The sequence below is a fragment of the Eubalaena glacialis genome, chromosome 4 (assembly GCF_028564815.1).
Source record: "Eubalaena glacialis isolate mEubGla1 chromosome 4, mEubGla1.1.hap2.+ XY, whole genome shotgun sequence".
Lineage (NCBI taxonomy): Eukaryota > Metazoa > Chordata > Mammalia > Artiodactyla > Balaenidae > Eubalaena > Eubalaena glacialis.
The window spans coordinates 127,730,853-127,747,998 of NC_083719.1; the positions used below are offsets into that span (position 1 = coordinate 127,730,853).

The window sequence follows — 17,146 nt, forward strand, 5'->3', positions numbered from 1 at the left end:
CCAGTGCATCTTCCTGCCCCCGGCTGAGGCCGAGGTTGTGCAGCAGCCAGCCATTGGTTCCTTCCTGACCCCACCAGGGGGGCAGTTAACCCAGCCTGTTTACCTGTCCCGTTGCCAAGACTCCCAGGCAGCCACAATGGGCCGTCTCCAGCCAGTCTCTCTTCCTACCTCTGGCTCCCTGTCCCACCCCACCCTACCCGGGCCCTGGGCACTCCCATTGACGGCAGCCGTGTGAAGAAGAATTTCCTTGAATTCTCTCCCTGTCCTGACCTTCTGCTCTGGCCTCTGTTCCCCTGCCCTGCCTCCCTCCTCTGGATCCTCTGTCCAAAAGGCCTGATGGCCGGCAGAACAGGCAGCTGCCTACAGAAGTAATGGGGTGGGAGGAAGGGCTTATCCCTGCCTGAGCACAGCTTGAACTCAGGTCTCCTGACTCCCCACACTGTGCTCTTTCTACTCCACTAGGTTTTTTTTGGCTGTGTTGGGTCTTCGTTTCTGTGCGAGGGCTTTCTCTAGTTGCGGTGAGCGGGGGCCACTCTTCATCGCGGTGCGCGGGCCTCTCACTATCGCGGCCTCTCTTGTTGCGGAGCACAGGCTCCAGACGCGCAGGCTCAGTAGTTGTGGCTCACGGGCCTAGTTGCTCCGCGGCATGTGGGATCTTCCCAGACCAGGGCTCGAACCCGTGTCCCCTGCATCAGCAGGCAGATTCTCAACCACTGCGCCACCAGGGAGGCCCTACTCCACTAGTTTTTTATGTCCTAGCAGTCATTTCTACCTTAGTCACAATGAGTTTATCAGCTCTTCTCCTGAGAGGAAGAAGGGCGACAAAGCATGAGTTGCTCTGGGCAGCTGAATATGAAGAGGAGAGGGCACTGCTGTGGGCACTGGTCACGAGATGTGGAAACAGAGGGGTCTGCAGACCAGCATCCAGGAGCACCAGAGTCTCTGTTGGTGCCCCTCCCACCAGAGTCAGGGTCCAGAAGGCAGGGTGGTTAAGAAATGAGATTCAGCAACCAGATTTTGAGTTTTGAATCCCAGCTCTGCTACTTAAAAGTCATATGACCCTGGGCAGGTCTTTCTGAGCTCTGGTTTCATCTGCAAACTGGGAAGAATGCTAGTACTTATCTCTTGGGGTCATTGGGAGGATCGAACAAGATGATGGGTCTAAAGTGCATGGCACAGCACTTTACACTGGGCAGTAGTGAGGGCTCACTAATTATAGCACCCACTGCGATCTTCATTCTAATGGCTGTACTCAGGGCTTCTTGTCCCCCTTCCCCACTTAGGGATTCAACCCTGTTGGACCCAGGTCTCCTGACCCTGGGCAGCTCTTCCTTGAGTCTGCCCTCACCCCTCCATCTCCGGAAGGCCGGTCTTCAGAGCTCCTCATCCACTGTCCAGGGTGGGGCTTTCAAGGGCCAACCCTGAAGAGGCTGAGGGAAGAGGGGTTGTTAGGACTTGTACAGGTGCAGGCTGCAGCCAAGCAGATTGGGGGCTCAGCAAGGGGCCTGTCCCCTGTGGGCCTTGGCCACCTCTTGCCTCTCTGACACCAGGGACCACGATCTTGGACGCACCTGGCTGGGGCATCACTAGAGGTGGAAGTTCCCTAGTCTGGGGAATTTTGAATGGAGCTGCCACCCCCGGTGCCCTGCAGTGGGGGACTCTGGGATGCCCGTAGTTGGCCCAGCCCCCCTTCTCCCAGCTTTGTTTGTGCAGGGTGGCAAAAGTCGTCTGGATTGCTGGCTGGGTCTGGTCCAAGCCTCCTGCCAAATTCCTTTTCCGTGGAGTCATTGCAGGCTGGGATGGGGGGCACGGGAGCTCCCTCGGAGGCAGGGCTCTCTCACCCGCTGGTCTTTTCTGCTGGGTTCCTCTTGTCCCAGAACAACAGCGTGGGGAAGGTTCACAGCCTGGCTGGGGGTCAGCAGACCAGGTCTTGGCCCATGGCCTCCTCTGCAGCCCCTTCCCTCCCAGGCCAGCTTATCCCTGAGGGCCCTTCACTCTCTGACACTGGAGCATTTTCTAGCCCCATGGCCCTTAGAACCAGCCTTGGGATAGGACTGAAGCAGAGAGGTGAAGAGAAAAAAGAGAAAAGTGCAGGGATTTGGGAGGTCTGAATTACACAAACACTGAAGCCCTTTCTAGGAGCCTGGCACTGTGGGAACCCGCTAGCCGGGTACACAGTAAGAGCCCAATCAATGTGAGCTACGATGGCTGCAGTTGTGTCGTAAGAGCCACTGGTGGGACTAGGGATGTTTATCCTGACCATGCCCCGTGGGGATGTGATTTGTGACTGAGTCTCTGCAGGGCTGTCAGGTTGGAAAGAGAAAGCTCTTTATCTGTGTGGCAGTGAGGGGCAGAGTCATGTCAAGAGGTGGGAGTTAATATAAGGAGCGACTTTATAGCTAAAGAAAGAATGTTAATTAGCAGAAGGCATATCTTCAGGATAGTGAGCTCCCTGTCAGTTGAGGGTATAAACAGAGGCTTGTACACTCAGGGACATGGTTTTAGGGACGCAGGCATTGTGTGGGGAATTGGACCCAGTGACAGCCATCTCTGAGATTCTGAGGTTCTGTGATTTGAGGCAATGATCCCTGCCTCCCAATAACTCTAGAATACCCTGCTGTGTGACCTTAAGACAGTCACCCCTCTCAGGACCATGATCTGTAGGGTGAATCTCCTTTGCTAGAAGAAGCTCTGACCCCTTCCAGGGTGTCACGTGGGGTCACCGTCAACTCCATCCCAGGGTAGCATGAGCCCTCGGTCCTCTCTACTTGGGCTGAATGACAGTAATCCCCCTGGCATCCACGATCTCATTGTAGTCTCCAAACCCTAATGCCAGTGCTTTTATTACCTTCTTCTCAGCTAAGGAAACTGGTTCCGAGAGGTGCAGTAACTTGCCAAGGTCACACAGCTAGCAAATAGCAGAGCCTGGATTTGGGCCGGGAGGCTTGGTTTCTAAGCAGACCTGAGGAGATGGACATCGCATGAGCTGAGCAACCCCTCCTGTGTTGCTGGCTTGTCCCCTACGTAAGTTCCCCACAGGGGTGCAGCCTGGCCCAACCCCCAAAGCCTTCATCATGGGGTGATCCAGGCAGGAGAGGAGCCCTACCAGGAGGAAGCAGGCGTCAGGGGTGCATGGGGCAGGCTGTGTGCTGTCACTGTTCTGGACCTGTGGGCACAGGTGTGTGTGGTGGGGAGCCAGGTCGTGATGGGAGGAGGGAAGAAGGAGGTTGGGGCCAGAGAGCCTGTGGCTGCTGGGCCTGGTCCCAGTGAAGCAGCTGTCGGCAGCCACTCTGTCCTGTGTCACAGGGCCTCCCCGCTGACCCTAGTGTGAGCTCTACCCTGCACCACTCTCCGAACCTTGGTTTCTTCATCTATAAAATGGGGGTGGTAGTGAAATAGCTCCTCTATAAGGGCCCTCCCAGCTCTGAGAGTCCATGAATTCTGAGCCTCGCTGGCAAGATGCCTAGAAAAACTGTCCCTGGAGACCCACTCAGCATGTCATGGCCAGTGCTAATGAGGGCAAGATAGGAGGAAGGGCAGGGTCAGATTCCTCAAGAACTAATTAGCTTCCCTCGGTGGGGGTGGGGTGACAAAGGGAGGAATTTTCCCAGCCACCGACTGAGCTGCTAGCCCGGCCACAGGCTGTCCCATCCATCTGTCCATAGGTTCATTTGTTCATGCGTCCATTTCTTCATTCCTTATTCAATAAGCACAAATTAAACACTGACTCTGTGCCAGCCGGGCACTGGTGATATAAAAAGAAATGGTTGCCTGTAGTGAACTTACAGATTAATAGGGCCTGATCCCCAGCCTGATCCCTGACCTCAGGCCCCAGACTCCGGTCCTAGCCTGCAGCCCCAGACTGAACCCCGACTCCCACCGACTCTGTCCCCTATATGTCCCAAAGGGACCTTTGGGACAAGCAGGCAGCTTGAGCATGCACTGTGGACCCAGCGAGAACTGGTTCTGACTCCAGCCTTGCCACCCTTTGCTGTGTGATCTTGGGTGAGTTACTTACAAGTCTCTAGACCTCATTTTCCACTTCTGTAAAATAGGGGCAAGTAATGCTTGTATCCTAGTGTTCTTGTGAGGATAAAATGAGGTAATGCAATGTTCTAGTAGAGTCACTGAAATTAGCCCAATTTATTACTTTTATAATATTAAAGTATGAGAATTTTTCAATGATTGTTTAAATGAAAATGGTAAGAAATTCTGCAAGGACTTGGAAGAAACTATTAACAGTTGTTACCTGATTTGTGGTGTGGAGCACTCAGAGGTGGAGAGACATTTTTTACTGTATACTTTTTTATGTTTTTAAATTTTTAAAAAAATTTTAGTCCACGTAAATGTATTACTTATTCTAAAAAGAGGAAGTGTTAGTGTTAAGAAATGACTACACTATGAGTTTGAAAGTGTAAAGGGCCCTAAGATATGCACTTAGGCATGTGAATATCCTGCAGGTTCATTCATGCACTCAGTAATGCTTACTGAGTGCCCACTTTTTGCCAGGCACTATTCTAGGGGCTAGGGTTAGAGGGATGAACAAGTCAAGCAAGTTCATTTCCCCCTTAGAGCTTGCGTTCTAGGTGAGGGAGATAGATAATAGACAAGGAAACGTGTAAAGAAGATAATACTGAATTGTGTTGAATGCTATGAAGAAAACAAAACAAAGAGATGGGTTGGGGGGGGGTATGCTGATTATAGAGGAAGGCCCCTCCAGAGAGGTGACATTCACGTGAGTCCTGAGCGATAAGGAACCAACATGGAATGCCACCTGGGAAAAGATCATTCCAAGCAGAGAGAACAGCAAGTGCAAAGGCCCTGGGGCAGGAACAAACTTGGCATTTTCAAGGAACAGAAAGCCAGCCAGGAAGACGCCAGTGAGAGAGAAAGGTGGCACAAGATGAGTCCGAGATGTAGTGGGGCCTTGACTGCTAGGGCGAGGTGTTCTTGCTGAGTTTGGTAAAGTGCCACGTCAACAACCTTCAGGCGGAATCCAAACAAGGGGGCAGTTAATACTAAAAGGGTAATCAGGGAAGGTTTTACATGGGTATTTGAGTTGGGCCATGATGGTTGGGTCAGGGATCTTTATGAGGAGATTCTAGGACACGGTGAGTAAAGATCAAATTCCGGAGGAAAAGGCCATCTGTAGTGGGGGCATGGGTGACCATCTGTCTGTCTGTCTGTGTACCCCTGTGGCTCTGCAATCCCATTTGCTGACTCGGCCTCTGTCCCTCCTGCAGCGCTGGGCCGGAGCACTAGCCTCACCGAGAAGGATCTAAAAGAGGCCAAGGCGAGGAGCCAGCAGATCGCAGCCCAGCTGACCACCCCTCCCAGCTCCAACTCCCGCGGCGTCCAGCTCTTCAACAGGCGCCGGCAGAGGGTGAACGAGTTCACCTTGGAGAGCCGCGGCCAGAGGGGACAGAAGCCCGGCCAGGAGTCCCTCAGGGTGCCCCCCGCCAGCCCCACAGGCCATGCCCCAGGGCTCAGCCTGAGTCCCACCTCACTCCCTGAACCAGGCCCTCCGAGAAACCCCGCCTGCCAGAGCGCTGACACAGGGGTCCCTGGTCACAGCATGGAGGGCTCCTCAGAGGAAGCCAGCTTGCTGCGGCACCTGGAGAAAGTGGCCAGTGAGGAAGAGGAGGTACCACTGGTGGTTTATTTAAAGGAGAACGCGGCCCTGCTGACGGCCAATGGGCTCCACCTGTCCCAGAACCGAGAAGCCCAGCAGACCCCTCCAACTCCACCTCCGGCGGAGGTCCACAGCCCAGCCACAGATGCCAGCCAAAACCTTCCCTCGCCTGGCGCCACACTCATCACGCCAGCTTCCAACAGCAACCACAACCCGCCAGCCACAGATGTCGATCAGAACCCACCGGCAACTGTCACCCCGCAGAGCCTGCCACTGTCCAGCGTCCAACAGAATTCTTCAGAGGCACAGCTCCCGCCGAAGGGTGCAGTGCCAGATTTCAAACCCAGCACCCCGTGTGCTGGTGGGCAGCCCCAGGAGCCAGCTGCGGAGGTGAGATCCAGCACCCTACTAATTGATAAGGTATCAGCTCCACCTACCACCACCAGCACCTTCTCCAGAGAAGTTACTCCCATCTCCAGCTCCAGGCCCCCAGCCCCAGATTTCATGTCCAGCTCCCTGCTCATTGATGTCCAGCTTGGTGCCCCAGTGGTGTCCACAGAACAAGAGATGTCCGGGCGGGCAGCTGCCACCACGCCCATCAAACTGTACAGCGAGGTCCACCTCACGCTGGCCAAGCCCCCATCTGTGGTCAACAGGACGGCCAGGCCCTTTGGGATTCAGGCGCCAGGCGGCACCAGCCAGATGGAACGAAGCCCCATGGTAGAGAGACGACATCTTGGAGAGAAGGGTCCCGCTCCCCGGCCCCCCAGCGTGGCAGACAGGAGCCCTCGGCCACAGAGACACGTCATGTCCCATAGCCCCATGCTGGAGAGGAGGCCCGTGGCACAGCGAAGCCCCGCCTTGGAGAGACGCCCCTTGGGGAACTTCACCCCACCCCCAACCTATGCCGAGACCTTGTCCACGGCCCCCCTGACTTCCCGGGTTAGGTCTCCCCCCTCCTACTCTGCCCTGTACCCCAGCTCCGACCCCAAGCCTTCTCATCTAAAGGGCCAGGCAGTTCCTGCCAGCAAGACGGGCATTTTGGAGGAGTCGATAGCCCGCAGGGGCAGCCGGAAATCCATGTTCACCTTCGTGGAGAAGCCCAAGGTGACCCCGAATCCAGACCTGCTGGATCTGGTACAGACAGCAGACGAGAAGCGGAGGCAGAGGGACCAGGGGGAGATGGGCGTGGAGGAGGAGCCCTTCGCTCTGGGGGCCGAGGCCTCCAACTTCCAGCAGGAGCCCGCACCCCGGGACAGGGCCAGCCCCGCAGGTGCCGAGGAGATTGTCCCCGAGTGGGCCTCATGCCTCAAGTCACCGCGCATCCAGGCCAAGCCCAAGCCCAAACCAAACCAGAACCTCTCCGAGGCCTCTGGGAAGGGGGCTGAGCTCTACGCCCGCCGCCAGTCCCGCATGGAGAAGTACGTCATCGAGTCTTCGGGCAACGCGGAACGGGCCCGCTGCCCTTCACCCACTATGTCCCTGCCTTCGTGCTGGAAGTACCCCACCAACGCGCCTGGCGGCTTCCGAGTGGCGTCCCGAAGCCCGGCTCGGACCCCACCTGCCTCCCTCTATCATGGCTACCTGCCTGAGAACGGGGTCTTGCGCCCAGAGCCCTCCAGGCAGCCACCCTGCCAGCTGCGGCCCTCGCTCTTTGTCCTCTCACCCATCAAGGAACCTGCCAAGTCCTCGCCCACTGCCACCTCGCCTGCCAAGCCGAGCTCCCTGGACCTGGCGCCCAGCCTGCCCAAGGCGGCCCTCCCACCGTCGCCTGCCCTGCCTCGGCCCTCCCGCTCCTCCCCAGGCCTCTACACCTCCCCTGGCCAGGATGGCCTCCGGCCCACTGCCGTGAGCCCTACCTACAGCAGTGATGTCTCGCCCGTGTCTCCCTCCAGGGCGTGGTCTCCCCGAGCCAAGCAAGCCCCCAGGCCCTCCTTCTCCACCCGGAATGCCGGGATCGAGGCTCAGGTGTGGAAGCCTTCCTTCTGCTTCAAGTAATGGACCCCACAGGGATCCCGCTGCCTGTCAGAGCCCGCTCTCCGAGGGCTGGATGGAGAGCAGGAAGTGGCACAGGGCTGAGTCAGGAGTATGGGGACTCAGGTCTCAAGGGCTGACGCTGCCACCAGCTAGCTTTGTGACATCGGGCAAGTCACCTCCCCTCTCTGAGCTGCAGCCGCCCCTTCCCTACCACAGAGTGGTTCGACTCCATGTCTGAGGCATCTGAAGTCTGCCACTGCGGGGGGAGGGTCACGGAGAGAGAACTCCCTTGGCAGGCCCTAATGAAGCTGGGGGGCTTCACCTGGCCTTGGTGAGCTGTAGGGATGCCAGCGTCTTGCTGAGGGGCTTCTGCAGCAAACAGAGCCTGCCCTTGCCTGTGGGACCAGCCAGCCAAGGGTCTGCCTCCTCAGCCACCCCAGTGGGGCCGTCCTCACTGGGGCCCCAGCTCTGGCATCTTTCTGCCTCTTGCTGGATTCTCACCTCCACAGGTCTGTCTCTTCCACCCACCTCTGCCTTCTGGACACTGTTTCCTCTCCGCTGCTTCAGAGACCTTTGCCTCGGCCTCCACATTTTCTCTTCTCCTGGGTTCTGCTGGATGAGGACTCAGCCCACCACTGCTGTCTGACACTCTTCTTCCTGGCCCTCTGCTCAGCTGCCTTCATGCCCTCTCCAAACATCTAGCTCTGCTTTCGAGACAGCTAACGCAGTTCATCCCAGACCTCAGCCCTGGTTCTACCTAGCTTGCCCTCACTGTTCTGGGATGTGGGAGGTCCCAGGGGACCCCTGAGAGACAGAGAGCCCTGTAGGAGGTTGTGCAGAGGTTGGTGTGCAGCTAGGAGAGAGGCCCCTAGCAGTGTATCCATCAGCTGTTTTGCCTTCAACCTCAGCCAAGATCTGCACGACTGAAAGCAGCCATCTACGTGCAGTGGAAGGGGCCGCAAGGAGAGAGGCATCTCAGCCTCCCGTTTGCTGTGCGACTTTGGCCAAGTCACTTTCCCTTTTTGTGCCTCAGTTTTCTCATTTATACAATGAGGGCCCTCCTAGCTGGACAATCTGTGAGGAATGAGAGGAAAGGCTGGTGCTTTGGGAGAAAGGCCCTGTAAGTGATAAGACAGTCCCCTGGGAAGAGAGGGGAAGGAAATGGGACAGTTGCCATAGGACAGATGGGGAGTAGATGTAAGGGTGTCCTTGGGAGGGTGTGGCTGGAATGAGCTGCAGCAGGAGACCGGGAGATCAGAAGTTTAGGCTGGGACTGCTCAGGCTCAGGATCGCCTGGAGACAGTGGGAACACGGCAAGGGCTGGGGCAGGAGCACAGCAGCTCAAGGAAGGGACAAAGGAGACCTTAAGGTTTTGGAAAAAAAAAAGGCTGGGACTTAGGAGATCTGGATTCTCAAAGATGGACTCCATGTGTAGCTTTGGGTCTCAGTTTCCCCATCATACTGTGAGGGTTTTGAGTCAGGTAGTCTGAGATCCTCACCACCTCTGACACCTTTGATGTGCTACAGCCCCCCAAAACCACACTTTGTGGGGATTAGAGAATATAGACGCAAGAGACAGAATTCAGATGGAAGCTTCCCAAGACCGGGGGCGAGCACCACCCACTTTCTCTTTCCCAGCCCTATTTCTGGGCTCCCCAGAGGGGCGAGGGGTGGTGGAGGCGGTGCCCATGCTGGGCTGAGCCTGCAGTTTTCATGAGCTCTCGGCTTGTCTCCATGGCAACAGGGGGTGCCTTCCCAGTGAGTTCATTCTGCCCAGAACGTGGGGGCATGCATGGGAGAGTCGCGAGGGAGCTCGGCTCCTTCACGCCACACCCCTCCCAGGACAGAGTGAAGCACATGTTCCGGACCCCTGCTCCCTTCCACCCCTGAGGGCCAGCAATGGAAGAGCCCACCCTCCATCCTGCAGCTCCTGTGATCAGGCTGGCTGAGCTCTTCCCTCAACTTTGTTTTCTCTCCTGTTCTCAATACACTCTGCCTCAAATCTGTCTTGCTTCTTTCTTTCTTCCACGCTCACTGGCTGGTGGTCAGGGCCCTCTCCCTCCTCCCCAATTCTGGCCTGGGAAGTGGGGTGGGACTGCTTAGTTACGGCGTGTGAGCCTGTGGTGTGTGTCCACGTGCTGCCTGCATCTGCTGAGTGTCTGGATCTGCCATGGGTACAGATGTGTGCTGGTTTGAAAGTGAGGGCTGCCCTCTCTCTTCCCTGGGTCAGCACTGAGGGAACCAGAATCCTGTGGAAATCATGTTCTGTTTTCTCCTTCCTTAAGAGTTTGGCCAAAAAGTCTGTAGAGCATGGGGGAAAACCCATGCCCCTTATGGTCCAGGTTTGTTCGAATTCTTTAAAAGTGGTATTTAAGTGCCTTTAGCCAGAGCATATATACTTTCTGGTTCCCTCAGCAGCCGCCCCCCGTCGCCCCCATTATCTAAATCTGGCCACTTTCCACAGTTATCACTGCCGGGCTCGTGCATAAAATGAGTTTCTGCCCTCGTGGAGAGGAGCAAACTGCCATCAAGAGCCAGAAACATGGGTGCTAGGCCCAGATCTGCAACTAGCTCCTTGTGTGACCTTAGACAACCCGTGGGCCTCAGTCTCCCCTTCCGTGCAACAAGAGGATTACAGAAGCTGTCTGGGAGCTAGCTCTCTTTGATCTCTGATAGTTCCTGTCTGACTATGCTCTACTCGTGCCTTCACCCCACACATGTGTTCTGCTTTGGGTCTGCTGCTGGGTTAAGTGGGTGCCCCTTTCTGAATTTTCACCCATGTGCATTTCCAAGGAGTTCTGGTGTATATGGTACATTGAGAACTTTTTCAGAAAGTGAATAATTCTGATTCCCTGCAGCCTTTTTGTATTATTCACTGCTCCCCCACCCCCCAACACACACACACACACACACACACACACACACACACACACACACACAGTCAGTACCCAGACATGGCAGTCTCAATGAGGTCAGGCCCTGGCCCACCTCCAAAGCATGAGGAGCTGCTCACCACTGCCCCCAGCATTCCAACCCAGGCATTCTGAGAAGTAAATTCTGTTACTCCTTCCACTTGCTGGCCCTAGCCTTCCCCTTGTGGCCACTAAAGGCAGACCATCCTTGGAGATTTCAGACAGTTATCATAGCTCCTCTTGCCCCAGCCTGCTTTGCTCCTGGCTGAAAGCCCTGGTTCCTCTGCCTCAGTGCTTGTTGATGGACTTGGATCATGAACTCTTGGCCCTGCTCCCCCCAGCCAGGCTCACTGAAAGATTCCTGAGATGGCTCACAGACAGCAGCTCCCAGTGTCTCTGGCTCACATAGACACAACTCTGACCCTGGGAGTAAAAGAGGCGGAGCCCATGCTGAGCTTTAACTTTCCTACTTGATGATTGGGGCCTTGGATGTCCCCGGGAGGTTCCTAACATTCCCAATCCCATGAAAAATCTGTTCAGACTGCTGTACGTTCCTCTGTAGGTTAAAGGGCTCCATTTCTGAGTCTGGGCTCATCTGGTAGCTGCTGCATTGTTTGGAGAATACATGTACTTTATTGCTTCCTTTTGATTGGGAGAAATTAGATTCTGATTGGATGAGAAGCTGACTGGCTTGGCTGTGGCTGGTTACTGATTGGATGAGAGAATGGATCTTACGAGAGGTTCTAGATTTTGATTGGGTAGGAGGCACTGAATGGACTGGCTAGTTCTGGACTTTGAGGGATGACTGCTGGTGAATTTGGATTGGATTGAAGACTGAGTGGACTGGCTTGTTGCTGGAATCTGATTGGCTGAACAGCTGGATGGTTTAGCAGATACATGCTGGGCATGGATCCCCAAGCCCTGTACTTTCAAATCAGTTCAAACTGCTTAAGCCTGCCTCCCACCTTTAAGCAACAGATAGTCACACACACTTCCTGGTGGGGCAGAACACACCAGATAGTATTTACAGGTCTGAACTTCATTTTCATCACTGTAAAATGGGTGTGATAATACCAGCTACTTCACCAGGCTGTTGTGAGGATATGATGAGAGAGTAAGGATGAGACCCAACTTTGTAGACTGGAAAGTTCCTAAGGAGGTAGGAAGCAGGTATGATAGTGTATAGCAGAGCAGTGCTTTATAACTTCAAAGAGGTTCACCAACTTGGCCTCACGGAACCCACACTCCCCACCCCATGCTGGCAAGAAGTCCAGTGAGGGGAGTGTGCTGCCTAGTGAGGAATGACCCAACTTCCTTTTATGTTCCATCTGTCGGTGGGAACCTCCTCCCTGTTCAAGGTGTCCAAGGAACAATTAGGAGGTGACCATGGCAACATGGCAGGGGGATTGAGACAGAAAGGGCCTTTCCCTAAGTCCAACTTTAGTAATAATGATCAATATTTTTGCTTTTAATTTTTTGAATAGATATTATATCCATATGGTTCAAAACCTTAAACTTATATAAAAAGTATATAATACATTAAAAGCCTTATTCCCACTCCTGTGGCTGTGTCCCCTGCCCTGTTCACCCCATTTCCTCACAGAGAAGCACTCTGGTTAGTTTCATGTGTATCCTTCTAGTATGTCTTTAAGGTAACTAACATCTATTGCGCACGTACTCTCTTCTAGGGAACCTTCTCATACTGTGATAAGTCTTTTACGTAAGTTATCTCATTTACTCCTCACAACAATCCTATAGGGTACATGCTGATATTATACTCCCATTTCACAGAGGAGGAAACTGCAGCCCAGGGGCTTCGAGTTGCTTCTGTTGCTGAAGCAACTTGCCCAAGTTCATTCAGTAAACAAAGAGGTCTGTCTCCAAAGCGAGCGTTCTTAAACCGCCAGTCATCTGCCTCCCTGTTAAGCGCAGGGGCAGGCAGCGTGAGCTCGTTCAAGCACCTGAAAGATGAAAGTTGGGGCACCTGCGTTTTTCTGCAGGCACTACCTGACTTTGGTCGCTGGCTTCCCGACTCTGTACAATGGACACAGCCGACTCGGTCCCTTCTGAAACCCCGGTATAGAGGAGCCCAGCACTAACGCCTGCCCCCACCCTCTCTGTTCTCTCCCCAGGACCGCCGAGAGAACCTGCCCACCTCCCCGCCCTGGACGCCGGGCGCGTCCCGGCCCCCCAGCAGCCTGGACGGCTGGGTGAGCCCGGGGCCGTGGGAGCCGGGCCGCGGGAGCAGCTTGAGCAGCCCCCCGCCGCTGCCGCCGCCGCCGCCGCCGCCCATGTCCCCCTCTTGGAGCGAGCGCTCCGTATCCCCTCTGCGACCTGAGACCGAGGCGCGGCCCCCCAGCCGCCAGCTGCAGGCGCTCCTGGCGCGAAACATCATCAACGCGGCCCGGCGCAAGAGCGCCTCCCCGCGGCCGGCGGGCGCTGAGAGCCTTCGGCCCTTCTCCCCGCCGAGAGCGCTGCCACCGCCGCCACCGCCGCCGCGCATGCGCTCGCCCCTACCGGCCCGACCCGGCCAGGCCGCGGACCCCGGGGCAACGTTCGCTCCCATCCCCCGGAGCCCGCTGCCCGCCGGGCCCTCGCCGTGCGCCAGTCCCCGGAGCCCGCTGCCCGCGCCGCCCAGGCCCTTCCCCTACCGCCGCTCGCCCACGGACTCCGATGTGTCCCTCGACTCCGAGGACTCTGGGGCTAAGTCGCCCGGCATCCTCGGCTACAACATCTGTCCCCGCGGGTGGAACGGCAGCCTGAGGCTCAAGCGTGGTAGCCTACCCACGGAGGCCTCCTGCACCACCTAAAAGCTTCCCCGCCCACACCCCATCCCTGCCCCGGGAGAGCCGAGCCAGAAGAAGTGTCGTTGGGCTTGGGAGATCCCAGCACCATGTCCCCAAGGGTCTGGCCTCTTTGATAGCCCCAGAGATAAGGGGTCAGGGGAGGAGAGCTCTGGGCTTGGGGGTGGGGTGGTGATCCAAGCTTGGGTTCTAGCCCTTGCTCTGTCATTCAGTCATTGTGGGAAAGACCCTTCCTCTGCTCCTCAGCTTTCCCATCTGTTTAATAGAGCTTTGGCCAAGGCAATCTCCAAACTTCTAAATTACCCTTTCTATCAGTACACACACACTAGTGCCTTGGAAGAGGCAGGGTGTTGTATGTATGGACCCCTAGACTTGCTGCATTGCAGGGTTCCATACTCTTTCCCCCGCTTCCTGGCTCTGATCTCTGGAGTCTGGTAAATGAGGGGTGTGTTCAGAGGATCCTACGCCTGAGTTCCTTGTCCAGGTCCTGGCTTGACCCTCCGCCTCCCTGGCACCAAGTCCCAGGCAGGAGCAGCTGTTTTCCATCCCTTCCCAGACAAGCTCTGTTTTTACCATGGTGACCTTTAGAGAGGGTCTCCCAGGCCAGCTAAAGGTGCCCTGCTGGCTTCTCTGGAGAGTCCCTCTCTCTGGAGAGAAGAGGAGGGAAGATTCCTCCTCTCAGATCCCTCTCAGGCTTTTCTCCACCCCAATTCAGGCTTCCCAGGGTCTCCAGGAATTATGCTATAGGTGTCTCCAACCCATCTATCCCTTCCGGGCCCTTTCATGGTAGGCTCTGCGCTCAAAGCTGAGCCGGGCAGAGAAGAGTTGATACGGAGCTATCTGCTATCCTCTGCCTTTACCTGGTAGCCCTGAGTTTGAGGTTGCCCATTTGGAAAGAGGGAGGCAAAGAGTTCTTTGTTATGGGTGGTATGCAAGCAGTGGCCAGGATGCATAGAGGAGATTCTAGTAGGGAATGGATTGGCTCAGATGACCTCTGGGGGCTCTTCCAGTCCTGAAATGCATTCCACAGTATTAGGAAGGGAGGGAGAGTAGTGCTGGAGGACTGGCTGGGGAGATGAGCTTGGGTGGGTGAGTGAGGGGTTAGACCAGAGTCTGCCTGTGTTTCTGGTTCCTTAGGAAGTACTCCACTCTTCAGTTTCAGGCCCCAGCATCCATACTGTGCCCAGATGAGGGGGCCCTGTTCTGCCTCATCTCTTTCCCGTCACACTCCGGCCTAGCCAGTGTCTGGTGCCCAGTGACCTTGGGGAGCCTGGCTGCAGGCTCTAGCCTGTCCCTTAGGCTGTAGTGACTCTGATTCCAATCCCCAGGAGGGACACAGGGAGGAATGTACCTCAGTCCTATAGTTTCCAGAGTTGGCTGGTGGTGCCCTCTAGAGGTTCAGAATATCAGTTTCAGGAAACTAAGTGGGGGGGTGGGGGGGTGGGGGGGTGGGGGGGCTGTAATTGGCTGAGGATCAAAGGTATGTATGTAAGTGAAAGGATACCAGGATGTTGCTAAAGGTGAGGGACAGAGGGTGATTTTGGGGTTAAGAGGAGACTTACCCATCCCTCAGGGTGATTTAGACCTGGAACCCCTAAGTGAGGCTAGGGCAAGCTGGGGTTAGGATGGGAGTCAGGGTGAGGGTGGGGTGCTTTGGAATAAAGGACTGATCCCAAAGGATTCCCAGGCCCTAAAGATTGGGAACATAGGCCCTGTTGGTAGGAAGATGAGAGGGTGCTCCAACTTGTCAGTGATGAGTGATCACATTACTGAAGTCCCCACCTGCTTCAGGGACCCTTGTAGTGTGGGAGGCTGGGGCTAAGGGCCTCTTTCAGAGAAAAGACACTATCAGGCCACTGGTTGATGCAGTGGCAGAGAAAATCCACTTCTACCTGCATTTCCCCCAAAGAGCCACCAGGAGGCAGCCTTGGGAAGCTGCAGTTCTGTCTGGCTGGTCTCTCCTTGTAACTGCCTTCTCCCCCAGTCCTCTCCTCTAACTCACTAGAAATTTCCTGTGTCCTGCCTTTTGCCTCCTGTAGAATTCAGCTCTGGCCCTCAATAAATGCTTCCTGCATCTTTCTGTCTCCTGTGTCATTTTCAGCTATGTCTAAAGCCCTTCCCTTTTCCCCAACCATGGAACAGTCCATGGGATGCTGGGTGGATGAGAATGTTTGATACACATGGGATGGGAGCTTGGGAAGTAGCAATCATGAGCAGAGATGGGGAACAACGAAAACACTCTGGGCCATAGAAGAAGTCCGTGGGTTGAAGTTCTGGTCCTATCATCTACTAGCTGGGTGACCCTGGGTAAACCCACTCCTTCTCCAGGCCTCAGCTTCCCTATCTGTGTAATGAGTGAGTTGGTGAGGTGATGTCTCAAGGTGGTATTGCCCAGGCCCTGACCACAGAACACTGTCACTGGAGTGGCCAGGGCCAAGCTGCATCAGGGCCCAGTGCTCTGGGGCTGCTTCCTGATGGCAGGTCGGGGCTTCAGACAGGAGGAGGAGCCCCTATGAGAGGTAACGTCAGAGTCCAGGCAATCCTAGAGAACTCAGGATTCACACCATCAGGAGTGCTCCTCTCCTGATGGGGGCGTCCTTTGCCCAGAGAAGGGGATTGGGGCCCCACTCCCAGGTGAGACCAAGATCCCTCACCTTCCCCTCTAAAAGCTCAGGCCCAGCAGAGGCTGGGCAAAGGACTCTGACGGGCAGGAAGCTGAGTTCAGGTGGTCCACAGCAGAGTCCAGGCTTCTTCTTAAGAGATATGCCCTTGGACAGTCTATCCAGCACACAGGTACAGGAGCTCCCTGCCCTGGACCCGGCGCATCCCTGCTGGTCCCACCCTTCCCTGGTAGTGGTTAGTGCACCTCTGACTCAGTCTTTATCTTCAGCAGGAACCTCTCCTGAGCACAGTATCCCCCTGCCTACTGGTGATCCTGGTGCCCAGACACGCCAAACCAGTTTCACCCCAAACTGAACTCAGTCTCTGCCCCCAACCCCAAGCTGCGCCCCCTACTCCTCACCATTATTTTCCTTGAATGACTCAATCCAGAAACGGGAGCGGCCCTTTCCTCACCTCCCACATCCAGTCTCTAACTGGGACCTGGTGATTCTTCAAATACCCCTCAAGCCCCTCTCCTCCTCTCCATGCCCTCTGTCACCTCGCTGGTCCAGCCACCCCCAGGTCTCACCTGACCACAGTGAAATCGTCCTGCCTCCAGACTAACTCCCGCCAACCCACTTTCCACAGGGCAGCCAGAGATATCTTTGGAAAATGACCATGTGACTGCTCCCTTCCACTGCCTTAAACTCCAACAGCCCTTTATAAGACACACTATACTTTTGAAAAGCCTGCTGTGATCTGGCCCTTGCCCACCTGTCTGGCCTCATCTCTCAGCACCACCCCAGCCCCCAGTTCTAGCTCTCCTCGCTGACCCCTAACATCCTATGTGTGACATGGCCTCAGCCTGCAGTGCCCGTGCCCCTCTCTGCCTGTGAGCTCCCACTCAGACTTCAAGGCCCAGCTCAAATGTCTCCTCCTCTGGGAGGCCTTCCCCACCCCCAGGCCGAGCTGGTGGCCCCCTTCCCTGGCCCTCCCAGAGCATTTCCCATGATGCGTCGCAAAGGCTGTTTACAGGTCTGACACAGGCCTGGCTGAGCTCCTTGAGGACAGAGCCCTGCCTTATTTATTTTCAGTCCATAGAGGCTCAGAGAATGTGAGAAGGTGGAGGGAGGGAGGGAGGGAGGGAGAGAGGGAGGAAGGGAGGAAGGAAGGAAGCAGAGGAAGAAAGGAAAGGAGGAATGAACAAGTCAAGCAAAGTT

General features: G+C 55.7%; 1 protein-coding gene across 9 annotated transcripts in view; it reads left to right on the forward strand.

Moving 5' to 3' along the window:
• Positions 1-14,749, forward strand: part of SYNPO (synaptopodin) — a 52,846-nt gene extending 38,097 nt beyond the window's left edge. For 7 of the 9 annotated variants that reach the window (XM_061189860.1, XM_061189859.1, XM_061189861.1 and 4 more), the window contains 2 exons: positions 5,244-7,600; positions 12,654-14,749. In XM_061189860.1, coding sequence (XP_061045843.1) covers positions 5,244-7,600; positions 12,654-13,331 — 3,035 coding nt within the window. In that variant the 3' untranslated portion in view covers positions 13,332-14,749. Of the gene's footprint in view, positions 1-5,243; positions 7,631-12,653 lie in introns of those variants that run through there. The other 2 variants (XM_061189863.1, XM_061189864.1) reach the window with 2 other exon arrangements.
• The last annotated feature ends 2,397 nt before the right edge of the window (positions 14,750-17,146 follow it).